Genomic DNA, 12,479 nt, shown 5'->3' with positions numbered 1-12,479 from the left:
ATTGTCTTTCAGTGGTTCAGCGGATCACGAGTAAGGAGATGGATCGTTCGATGTGCGGAGTAGTGATTCATGATATCCAAGAGCTGATCGCCTCCTTCATTGTTTGTAATGTCTTTCATGTTAGACGCGAGCAGAATGTTGCCGCTCATATTTTAGCTCGTTCATGTGAGTCTAGTGGTTGTCGTGTGTGGCGTGGTGTGCCCCTGAATTGCATCCGGGAAACAATTTGTATTGACATTATGTTGGTTCAGCAATAAAGCACACACATTCCTTCAAAAAAAAAAACTAACGACATGATGCTGCAAGCAGCTGAGGCCAAGGAGGATTGCAGGTATATATGTCACTATAAATCCAGCATCCTTGAGCTAGCTAAAGTGCCATCTCATCTGATCTCCAAAACAAACACAAACCAGCTGAGCAAAGCCGATCGAGTTAATCTCTCGATCGCGCAATGGGGGACGGCCGTGGCAGCATCCCCTTCTTCGGGACCTACCGGCCACCGGTGCCACTGGACATCTACTCCTGCCCCGCCAACCCGCCACCGTCGTCCGCGGAGGACGAGCTGCACCTCACTGACGACGTCTCGTACAACCAGAACGGCCGGGCCATCCCGGCGGCGGCGCTCAAGGAGCTGCTCACCTGCCTGAGCAAGAAGAACCCAAAGCTCGCCGCCGAGTGCGGCGCCTCCGCGGACGACGCCGACAAGGGCCGCGTCACCGGCCTCGTCTTCGTCTCCGAGAGGGACAACGGCCTCGAGACGCTGCACGTGGCCCTGCGCTTCAGGGCCGACAACGTGGTGAAGGTGCTGCGTCTGGCTGACATCTACGGCGCCGAGACCTTCGGTGGCGCGCGCCTGGAGGACAGCGACTGCATCGCCGGCAGCTTCAAGGTGGGCCCCCGGACCGTCGGCCATTCCCTCATCTACGTCTCCACCAAGGAGCCGGTCAAGAAACGCCGGACGCCGTGGACCGTCGTGTACAGGACCAACCTTAACGATGGCAAAACTGAGCGCCTTACCCCACAAGGTAATTCCTTTATTTTTTACCAAAAAAATGCAGCAGCGCTGCTTTCAATTACTATACCGATAGTTTCCAGTTAAACCCTCGAAGTTGTCCCCATACATCATTTAATTGCTAGATATGCTACTCTACCAATGCAATTAATTACAATATTCTTCGTAGGAAAAAAAGGTTCATCTTTCTTTGCTTTTTTGGGTAGGAGAAGTTGGTTTCTTAGCTAAACTATGCAGATTTGTCTTATAATAGTATTTTCTTGTTGACGCGTTTGTTGACTAGATACATCCGCATCTAGATAAAATTTAGTCAATTAATATGAATCGGAGGGATTATAACATCATATAAAAATTTATTTCATGTTGTATCTAACGATATAGATTTTATATGGTACATGTTAAAGATTTTTATAAAAAAATAATCAAACTTTACATAGTTTGACTTCAAAAAAAGGCTTTGTTCATTGAAACCAAGGTAGTATTAGATACCTGAGGGTATAAATCAATGTACTGTTGTTGCAGACCAGTACGATTTAAGTCCAGCCATGTCGCCGTCTGGGAAGATGGTGGCAGTGGCCAACTTTCGATTTAACAAGTGGACTGGCGAGATTGAGCGTCTGAACACCGACATCCTTGTCATGAACGTGGACAAGCAAGTGCAAGGTGGCCTGCGGCGCAAGATCCTTATTAGGGATGGTGGCTGGCCGACGTGGGGCAGCGACAACATCATCTTCTTCCATCGAGGAATCGAGACAAATCTTCCTTCCTGGCTACAGTTTGGGGTGTGTTTCGGTACAACATTGCCACCAAGGAGACTATCCGGGTGACACCCGAGACCTTTGATGCCATGACTCCGGCAGCCATCAGTGAGACAAAGGTGGCCGTGGCCACAATCCGCCAGAAGTCTCTGCAAGCTGTAATGACAGTGCAACGTGTAGATGTACAATACCGGCACATCAAGATCTTCGATGTCACTGCGCTTGACCAACCTGTGCAGATCAGCCGGAAAACTAGGTCAAAAGGAGACCACTACAATCCATTTGTGGTCGATGGGGGAAGCCACACATCGGCTACCATAGATGCAGAACCGATAATCTTCTCAAGGTATAACTCTTACGGGCAGGGTACATGTACGGGCAGGCCGGCTTGAGCTTCGAACCGCCCTTGTCGTCGAGCACGTTCCACTGCTCGAGTAGATAGATGGCTACAAAATATTGGGAAATTAAGTATCTTACACTTCTAATGGTAAACACTTCGACTGAATATTTTTGCATTCAGTCGAAGTGTTTACCATTAGAAGTGTAAGATACTTAATTTCCCAATATTTTGTAGTCATTTATCTACTCGATTAGAGTATTGAAGTGGCAGTTGGATTGTGCAAAAAAAGTTTAAAACTGCTACATTACAAGCACCTTCTGACTAGAAATAAGACCACCATGGGAAGTGCAGCTAGATGATGATCTTGTGAACAATTCATATTTAAAAGTGACACCACATTCAGTCGAAATGTTTACCATCAGAAGTGTAAGACACTTATAATTTTCCAAACTGTGAAATAAAGATAAAAGTAGAAGCTACATGATACTGGTCATGGCTTTTCTTAATATAATTTGTACCATCCCTCAAACAGAAAATTGTAAATTTGTAAAAATAAATAATCTAAGAGGAAGGAATGATGCAAGTTGCCTCCACATATAGTACCTACTAGCTGTTTCCAAACTTAAAAGCATGCATGCATACATTATCTAGTTGAGTCCAAGACGACGAGTCCAGTCGAAGATCCACATGAGTCCAGTCGAAGATACTTATAATTCCAGAACTTGACGCAGACAGCCAAATCTTGAGTCCAGTCGAAGATCGATCCACATGCATCAAATGAAGTCATCCGCGGTCTCATCTCGATGCCCAATGCGCAAAGATTCTAACTTAATTTGTGTACAAGGGCACATATGGGAGATATGGTGGCTGGCCCTCTCCAAGTGTGCGGAGCTCGGTCTCTTCTTGGCTTCGCATGCTGTAACACTTCAATGTACTATCCGACTCCTCACAGAAGAAGATCAAGTTACTCTCTGGATGCATCTCAATCCAATCAAACTTGCGCTCGATTATCCCTCCATGAACGTCCGTCTCTGAAAGCTCAAGTGTATGCTTGAGTATCCACTCGTCGGTTGCATAGTCGTCAAGGGCGTAAACTTGCAGCTGAATTTGCACTTCATCCCAGTCACCAGTAGTGTTAAAGCTAGCGTAATGCAAGCGGCCCTGCGACTGGTGAATAGAACCAAGAAACTCGTCACCGCCATGCATATCGCAAGGTGTGTCAAAGTAACGCCATTCTTCTCCCTTGGTGTCCACGGCTAATATACTAGGGTACCGCTGTGCGCAGGCAGTGGAGAGATGCAGGTAGCCGTTAAGGAAGACGGCTGACTGATGATCGGCGAGCCTAAGGGTTTCGCCCCGTCGCTTCACCTTGTAGGTCCATGTGCCGGTCTGAGACGAGTACACGTCCACTCCGCTGATAAAGCGGCGTGCATCCAGCGAGAAGAGAAACACGTGGAAGTGGGGAGCCGCGGCCGGATCGAAACCCAGGCACGCCGTGCCCACGACCTTGTCGTCCTGGACGCGGTCCGGCAGCACTGCCCACTCCTCGGTGGCGGGCCGGATTGCACACGACGTATGTGAAAGTTATGAAGTCGTCGTCGTCTTGGGTGGTGGTGGAGACGTCGTCGTACCTGCGGCAGAGGAGGAGCCCGTTGCAGCAGTCGAGGAGATGGAGGCGGCGGCGGTCGGGCAGTATGGCGGACGATGAGGGGTAGATGAAAGGGGCGCCGCTTCCGGCGGAGGCATCAACGAAGTGGAGAGCTGATCCGGGGAAGCGCGCTCGTCGTCGTCGTCGTCGTCGTCGCTGATGGTGCTGTTGCAGAAGAAGCCGGCCATGGACTTGGGGAGCCTCGTGCTGTGGGCGGGGTGGTCCACGAGGCGGAGCCATATCTTGGAGGCGCATTTGAAGCGGCAGAGCGATTTGGCGGGCACGCGCGAGAGGATATCGAGGTGGAGGTTCTCGGTGAGTCTCTCGAACGTAGGAGCCATGGCGCTCTCGGAAGAAGAGGAAGATCTGCACCAACGCAATGAATCAACGAAGAATGGAGAGGACAAGGGTTGGGACGATGGATGGATAGATGGCGACGGCGTACCTGGCACGAGTCAAGGCGCGGCCAGCCGGCCATCCTCTCGCCGATTGCGCATGGCGACGGCACGAGTCGAGGCGCGGCTTTCCCCTCGCGGATTGCGCATGGCGAAAGAAGGCGAAGTACGGCGGTTGTGGTGGCGGCGTCGTCGAGCAAGACCTACGTCTACGCCACCTTATGAAAAAGCATACCCTTCGAGTCAATATCGTTCCATTTTGTGTGCGTAAATTCAGCGTTAGCCAACGGGCAATCCTCGTCCTCGAATATAGGATCTTTTTTCTTTTGGGCAACACTAGGAATCCGGAGCCAATCTTTATCTTCCGTAGGATGGAGCCTACATGCACCGTCCGATCGAAAGCTTGAGAACATGCACCAGCCGTAGTAGTAAATTAGTTTCCTTAGTACTCTTGCAAGGATCACTCCTAATCCCACAATCTCAGGAGTCCGTTAGAACATTATTCGAGATCCTACCATGCATATCTTCTGGTAGTTTCCAAATAATCGAGAGCCACTAGGGCATGTACAATGGTGATATCTTAGCGATGCCACGTAGGATAAATGCTGATGTGGAGGAAAGAGAAAGTCAAAAAAAGACTTTGCCTTCTCTTAGCTAAGATATGATCTCTTAGCACAATCTCTCTCACCACATATTTAGGATGTCTAGTTATTAAAGATAAGACTAAAAAATAACCCATTGTACATCATATTTTACTGTCATATCAAGATTACATGGCAGAGTTAAGATAAGACAGTCTTATCAACCATTGCACATGCCCTAGGAACCCAATTATTCTTTCTGATTGCTAGGAACCCAATTATTCCGGATTTTGAGGACACTATTTACGTACAATAGTTTGCTTCCATAGAAGCATTTTTTTTTGTTTCCATTGTTGTACAAAGTTGATTCGGGTGAAACTAAAATTGCTTCCCTTTGGAAGAAATATACTCCCTCCGGTTCATACTAATTGACTCTAATATGGATGAATCTAGACATATTTTAGTTCTAGATACATCCATATTAAAGTTAATTAATATGAATCGGAGGGAGTATTTGAAATGTGAAATTGAGTGTTTCTTATACATAAATTAAGTTCTCGTTCACCAAATAATTTGCTTACACTACAATGTAATACTCCTCGTCCGTAAAAAGATTGCTTAGATTTGTTTAAATTTAGATGTATCTATACACTAAATAGTGTCTACATACATCGCCTTACAGTGGCGTTCTCCAAACCCCTCTCGCGCCCGGCACGGTACAATAACATGTCCGACGTGCCCATGCCGTCCCCAACCCACAAGGCACGCACCAGGCACGCCGGACACAAGACACGCCACGTGATATACAGCCGGGCTCCACATGCCAGTGACCCAGGCCCCAATTCAACCACCGCATAGCCTACTCCTCCTTCTCCCGAGCCTTTCCAACCCCGTCGCCAACACCCGTTGCACTTCCCCTGTTGGTTTCCCCCTCGTCTCGCCGGTCATTAGTCGTCGCAGAAGTCCATCAAGCGCGGTGCGCTCACACGTCTGGTGTACGAACATATGCCAGAGCCAGCTTTTGCACCGCCACTGCACCGAGTCTTCAATTTTTGAATTGTAGACTATGGATAGCGAGGACAAGATGATGATGCATTTGTTGATGGAGGAGGAAAGCAATGCTGCCGCCAATGATGAAGAGCACTTCATGATTCTTGTCGACCTTCTTCAGCTCGATGTGGAGGAGAAGCTGGTTCATTCCAAACGTGGAGGGTCAAAGCCCGTGCGCTCAGGAAATCGAAACCAATGCAACGATTGGAATGCACGCCGAAGGATTTTCGCCGAGAATCTTACATACACGCCGAAGGATTTTCGCCCGCGATTTAGGATGAACAAGGATTTGTTCAAGAACATAGTACATGGCGTGAGATAGTTTGATCCGTAGTTCGAAATAAAGAGAGACGTCGGAATCCCAGGCTTCTCATCAGTTCAGAAGTGCACAACGGCAATCAGGATGCTAGCTTCTGGAGTTCCTGGATATCTGAAAGATGAGTATATACTTCTTGTAATCCTAAGAAATAATACAAGTTGAGTTTTATTATGATTCTACATGGTATCAGATTAGTTCCGATCCTAGGGCATGTCTCCACCGCCCACCCCACCACCACCGCCGCCACGCGGCTTCTTCGAGTGGCATGCCGCCGTCGCCGTCGCCGCCGCAAACGCCGCCACCTCTGCGGCGGCATCTTCTTCCCCAGCCCTCTCTCTAGCCCCAACTATCGGTACCAGCATACACTATGCCGATACTATCTCCGATGTCACACCCCTAATCCCTATTACCCTAGATCTTCCCAAGCACAATTACTACCATTGGTGCCATCTCTTCGAGGTTCATCTCGGCCGCTGTAACCTTCTGGATCACGTCGCCACCACCTCCGTTCCCCGGCTCGCCAATCCTCGCTGGGTCAAGGATGATCTTGCTGTCATTCAGTGGATCGACTAGCGGTTGTCCACGCAGATATTCAACCTTGTCTTCCGTCATGCCGCAAACGCCGCCGCACTCTGGGCGGCCCTTTTTCAGCTTTTCCAAGAAAATGTCGATGCCCGGGTTGACACCCTTCACACAGAGCTCCGCAACACCGTCCAGGGTGACTCTCCGGTCGGTGTCTACTGCCAACGGCTTCAGACCATCGCCGATGTGCTTCGCGAGCTTGGGGACCCCATCGACGACCGCCAACTCATCAAGATTCTCCTCGTCGGACTTGGCAAAAGCTTCGACAAGTAGGCGTCCTTCATCCCCATGATGCGGCCACCTCCCTCCTTCGACGAGGTCCGCTCTATGCCGCAGTGGGTTGACCGCACCATCGCCACCAAGGAGTCATGCCCCCAAGCATTCGCCGCTGCTCCACGTCCACCGCCCACGGTAGTGCCCCCACCACCACCGCCGGTGCAACCTAGCTCCCTCCGCACTACAAGGGAAAGGCCTATTGCCGGCGCACCTAAAAGGCCCATTGCCGGCGCACCACGAGCCCTCCGCTGCGAACGGGCCGGTGATAACTGGCCACTGCCGGCGCACCAGGCAGTGCGCCGGCGATAGGTCATGTACTGCCGGCGCGCCATCGTAGCTTCGCCGGCAAAGGGCAAGTTCCACCGGCGCACCAGCAGCTGCGCCGGCAGTAGTGCTTGCAGCACTGGCGCATGCCACGTGCGCCGGCAGTAGGGCATGTAGGTGCGCCGGCAATAATATTCGAAAATTCTTTTTTCAGATTTTTCCCAGCATATTAGAATACATATTTGACAGCAGTATATATTTACAACACAGTTCATATTTATACAGCAGAACATGCAATATGAGAAGCACATAGAGAGCCAAGTCTCATTTCGGTATCAATACACAAATACGCAAGTCTGGTTCCGGAATGTTGATTCATACAACACATGTGCATATGCAACACCGAAGGACGAAGTTTCACAAAGTTAGAAGTCTCGGTACATAGTCGTCACAAGTGTCGTCATACACCTCACAATGTAGCTACTAACCTAAACTACAATCACATAGAACATGACCAACATGGTCACGATGACCATCATCACGAAGGCCATGGTCTTCATCCGGTTCCTCCTCATGTCCCTCATCTCTCCCGCTAGATAACGGGCGTATCTTCCTTCCGCCTCCACCCTAGTGGGGTATCCCTTGTAGCTGTTGCCGCTGAAGCGGTGCACCTGTCTCCGACAGTCCTCCCAGTCGTCGTAGACTCCAGGAACCCTCCCCTTGTACACGACATATGTCGTCGGCATCTCCATGCACAAGACAAATAAAACGTTAGTACCAATGCAATTAACAAGTGCCAACTCAAATAAGAGACAAGTAATATGAACTAAATAGCATGTGCCTCATACTTTGTCGGTCGAAACAAATAGTAACATTCATGGATGGGGTAAGTGAAGCCAAGTAGGATGCACAACAGATTGATATTTGTGCCATCACACTAGGTTCACTCACCCCACCCCAGAGTGTACAAGTGACCAAACATTCTAATCATCGGCCAACGCAATGAACAAGTGCGAACTCAAATAAGAGACAAGTAGTATGAACTAAATAGCATGTGCCTCATACTTTGTTGGTCGAAATAAATAATAACATACAGGGATGGGGTCAGCGAGGCTAGGTAGGATGCACAATAGATTGATATTTGTGGCCATCACACCAAGCCTCACTGGCCCCACCCCGGAGTGTACAAGTGACCAAACATTTTAATCATCGGCCAATGCAATTAAGAAGTGCGAACTCAAATAAAAGATAAGTAGTACGACTTAAATAGCGTGCCTCATAATTTGTCGGTCGAAACACATATTAACATCCAGGGATGGAGTCAGTGAGGCTAGGTAGGATGCACAATAGATTGATACTTGTGGCCATCGCACCAAGGCTCACTGGCTCCACCCCCGAGTGTACTAGTGACCGAACATTCTAATCATCGGCGAACTCCAAATACGAGGCAAGTAGGGGTCGAGTAAATGCAAATAATTATTAAGGTATCTACGGCATAATCTTGAAATATATAGCAAACTAAATGAAACTATAGACACCTGTTCACATGCACATCCATACAACTAAATAAAAGCAACAAGTCGATTCTATGGGAATATGTAGCAAGTATTACAATACGGAAGTTCAAAGACATATCGTTCAAGCTTTAGCAATAGTGTTCCCGTCGTAGGATCAGGTTGTACGCCTAGGGGGGAATGGACGGCAACCCTCAAGCGTGTTGAACGGCCTCTCATCACGCGACATCTCCAAGCGGAGTTCTATCTCGTCATTAGGTGGTAGACCGTAGCCGTAGAAGAACTCGCCAGACCTATTGTTGACATCATGCACGATTACCGTGCAAATGAACTGCTGGATGCGACCCCAGTTCTTTCTAATCTCTCTATCAGGGGCATCCGCCATGTTTAAAAACCTCTCTCTGAGACTCTCTGGCAGCAACATGTCATCTGCGTACTTTATGTACTCCTGCATCTGAAGGATGACGTACCACGCGTCCATCCCATTGTCTTCATTCGATCGCCCGAGGCAGGGAAGTTGGTTGTGTGGGTTAAGACCAAGCCTCCTCGGGATTTCCTCTCTACTTTGAGGGGGCCTGCCTTGTTGGCGAAGCCGGTGAGAGCATCATTGAGAAGGGCCCTGATGTTGGTGTAGTCTTTCTTCTTGTCCCTACCCGAGTCGAGATAGACTGCATGCGAGTGTTGCGGGTGCACGACGATGAGGGTGCAGTACATGTCTCTGCGGAAAACACACAGATTAACCTTTGGAAATGCAAATGGAGATATAGGATAGAATGGTGATGGGGACTAGCGAGTGATTACTTACTCGGGGAAGTAAGGGATGAGAATTGCGCCCTTCTTAATGTTCGCCAGCATGAAATCCTCGACCTGCCGGGTGGCAATCGCCCGATCCCCAGCGTTGCAGATGATGCTCTCCCGCATATAGAAGGGGTCCATTATCGCGATGGTCGGCGTCCCCTCCTTAACGATCTGGGAAGACAAGCTAAGAGCAACTAGGCGAACCACACTAAAGTGGAGCATTTGCATGCGATAGATGCTGAAGATGTCATTGAACCGGATGAAGCACAAGTCCGCGGGGTACTTCTCGACGAAGTTCATGCCAGTTGGCACCTTCGCCACGAAGAGAGGGTAACTAGGATTTTTTGATTTGAGAAGCTGCCTCTCCAAATACTGGACTTGGTTATGCAAGCTCGCCATATCCCCGGTGAGTAACTTGAGGACATGCTCCGGCAGCATCGGTTCACCCAAGTGATGCAGAGGTCGCCAATTGTTTGGCAACTTGTCAAGGAGTGCCACCTTGTCCTTGTCTTTGGCCGCCGCCTTGTCTTTGGCGTCCTTCTTAGCTGGCCTCTTCCTCTTCTTGGGTTGTAGTACTGGACCATCTCCCACCGCCGTAACCGTAGCACGGAGTGTGTTAGGGCTCAGCATCTTCTTGACGGCGGCGGCGGCGACCTCCTCAGGATTTTCCTCCTCAGCCGTTTCTTGAGAATCGAACAGCTTCTTGGAGCACCCATATTTTGGGGCCGGCTCATCCTCATGGACAACTTGTGAAGACGTAGGAATATCCCATTGGAAGTCGTCACGTTCGTATTCCTCGGCCTCTGGCGCCGCTGGCTGTTGTGGTGGGGCGCTGACCACCGGCGCCGCTGGCCGTTGTGGTGGGGCGCTGACCTCTTGTGCAGCTGGCCGTTGTGGTGGGGCGCTGACCACCGGCGCCGCTGGCTGTCGTGGAGGGACGCTGACCTGTGGCGCCGCAAGGTGCTTGTCTTTGCTTGCCGTCGACCCCGAGTAGGTGTTGATCCTAATTAGGGTCTTCGGCCATAGCAGTACCCAACCCTTCAGTGAGGCAAGATTCAACGGGTCTTCGTCATCGGCACCATGCGGTTGATTAGGAGGAAACAAATCCTCATAGCCCGGTAACGCCCGATCCACTTCAACCCGGTAAACGTCATCCTCCATATCTCGTGTGTGCCACTTCTTATCCAGGGGCCGAAGGATGGACCCCCTCGCGACGTCTTTGAGTTTGCCGTTTACTCTCATCAGGAAGGTGCATGGCGTTGAGAGCGCCTGCGAGAACATGTGTATGGCGTTAGAGAGAGGGCAAGGATGACGAAACTAATATATTAACTTGATGTACACATGGGTTAATTACCGTGAGGGCGTTGAGCTCGGCTAATGTCGACGGGCCGGCACATGCGGCGGCAGGCGTGCAAGTGACGGAGGGGCTGCTACCCGGCATGGACGGTGAATCCCTAGCACCAGCGACATTGCCGGCGGCTGGAGGAGTCTCCATTATAACATTGTCATTGCCGGCGGACGGCGGCGCCATCGAGTTGCTGCCGTCGAAGCTAACCAATTGCATTTTCAGGGGGGGGGGGGCCTTGTTTGCCACCCTCATACCACGCGTGTAGAGCGTTGAAATCTGCTTGGACTGAAGCGGCGACTTCAGCTTTGACTTCAGGTACGAGCGTAGCTTTGAGTTGCGGTACCAGTTGCGGTACCAAACCAGCTTGGACTTCGGCTAGGATTGACTCCCTCATTTCCTCCGCCTCCCGCTGCTTCCTCTCACTGCGCGCATTTTTATCGTCCGCAGACGACAAGCCATAGTGACCATGCTTGTAGCCTGTACCGGCGCCAGCCACACGGCCTCTATGCGGCCTTCTCGTCGGTGAATGCTCATTAACGATGTTTAGCGCCCGTACGAGAGGCTTGTCCCAGGCTACCCTGCCCGTCGACGCCTGGGAGGAGGAGCCTTCGTCACATTGAGAAAGTTTTTGTCTTTCTTCTTCCTGCGGAAGAAACGCGAACCATTTAGAAATGTTGCTACTATTATATGAACGATACTTGATCTAATTAAACCGGTAAATTGCTTACCAGTTTTTTCTCCAACGCCAGGACCTTCTTGTCGTTCGTGAACCAAATTATGTCGGTTACGACCTTCGGGTCCGTGACAAGTTCCCCGGTTAGTTTCTTCTTATGGTACCGGGACCTGATGAATCTTCTTTCAAGCGGGTCCTTGTACTTGAGCCAGGGGTTCTCAATGCCGGCATTTACATACGCCTCATCCTCCTTCGCCCAATAGGGCTCCTTTCCCTCGTACCCACGGCTCCCAAGGTTGTGGTTGCCGATGTTAAGCTCCCGCATTTCCTTCCCCCACAACTTGCGATTCTTGGTTGCTTGTAGCTCTTCATTGGCCACAAAAGCATCAAAGTCCGCCTGGGAGACATGCGGAAAGGCGGAGTGGACCTCTTCGAAACCTTTGCCCTCAGCAATCAGCTTCCGCACCATGTACTTGTAGCTGCTGAGGTGTTTGGTGAACTTCAGGAGGGCTTGTGAGTTCACAATGTTATTGGTTTGATCAGTGGAGGCGTAGTCGCCTAGGAACTTGTATCGTGAGTGCAACCTCGCAATGAGCTGGGCTCGCAGAGGCGCTTTGCTCTCAGCTCGGAGGTCCGTCTCGTTGAGATTGACGACCTCTCGGAGGATACATGCCAGTTGGTTGCCGTACCCCTTGGCAACATCCTTAGGCTCCTTCGGCAATCCACTGGCGGGGTCCACCTCTTTGACTGTGTCTCTGCCGGTGCCGACCGTGTTTTGGCGCCTTGCCTTCCGCGGCCTCTTGGAACCACTTGTCCCGGTGCCACTACTCCCGGCGGCGCCGCTAGGATCGTCGCCGCTTGTCTCGCCGCCACCCCCGGCGGCGCCGGTTGCCTCGTTGCCGCTTGGCGCGTAGGTACTAC

The 12,479-nt window shown here is 50.5% G+C and overlaps 1 protein-coding gene and 1 pseudogene across 1 annotated transcript; one reads left to right on the top strand and one right to left on the bottom strand.

Annotated features, from left to right (window-relative positions):
• Positions 1-451: 451 nt before the first annotated feature.
• On the top strand, positions 452-2,122 carry LOC127303452 (uncharacterized; annotated as a pseudogene).
• Positions 2,123-2,938: 816 nt separating this feature from the next.
• Positions 2,939-4,099, bottom strand: LOC127303451 (F-box protein At5g07610-like). Its single transcript, XM_051334185.1, has 2 exons — positions 3,742-4,099; positions 2,939-3,645 (listed from the first exon to the last, which is right to left on the bottom strand). The coding sequence occupies exons 1-2, from the start codon at positions 4,097-4,099 to the stop codon at positions 2,939-2,941; spliced, it is 1,065 nt and encodes a 354-aa protein (XP_051190145.1).
• Positions 4,100-12,479: the final 8,380 nt, after the last annotated feature.

Source organism: Lolium perenne, chromosome 5, assembly GCF_019359855.2.
Source record: "Lolium perenne isolate Kyuss_39 chromosome 5, Kyuss_2.0, whole genome shotgun sequence".
NCBI classification, from domain to species: domain Eukaryota; kingdom Viridiplantae; phylum Streptophyta; class Magnoliopsida; order Poales; family Poaceae; genus Lolium; species Lolium perenne.
This window is presented reverse-complemented; position numbering and strand designations above follow the sequence as displayed.

Coding starts and splice junctions, on each gene's coding strand:
- LOC127303451 (XM_051334185.1), bottom strand. CDS start 4,099: ATGGCTCCTACGTTCGAGAGACTCACCGAGAACCTCCACCTCGATATC. Junction 3,646..3,741: donor GGGCTCCTCCTCTGCCGCAG/GTACGACGACGT, acceptor AGGAGTGGGCAG/TGCTGCCGGACCGCGTCCAG.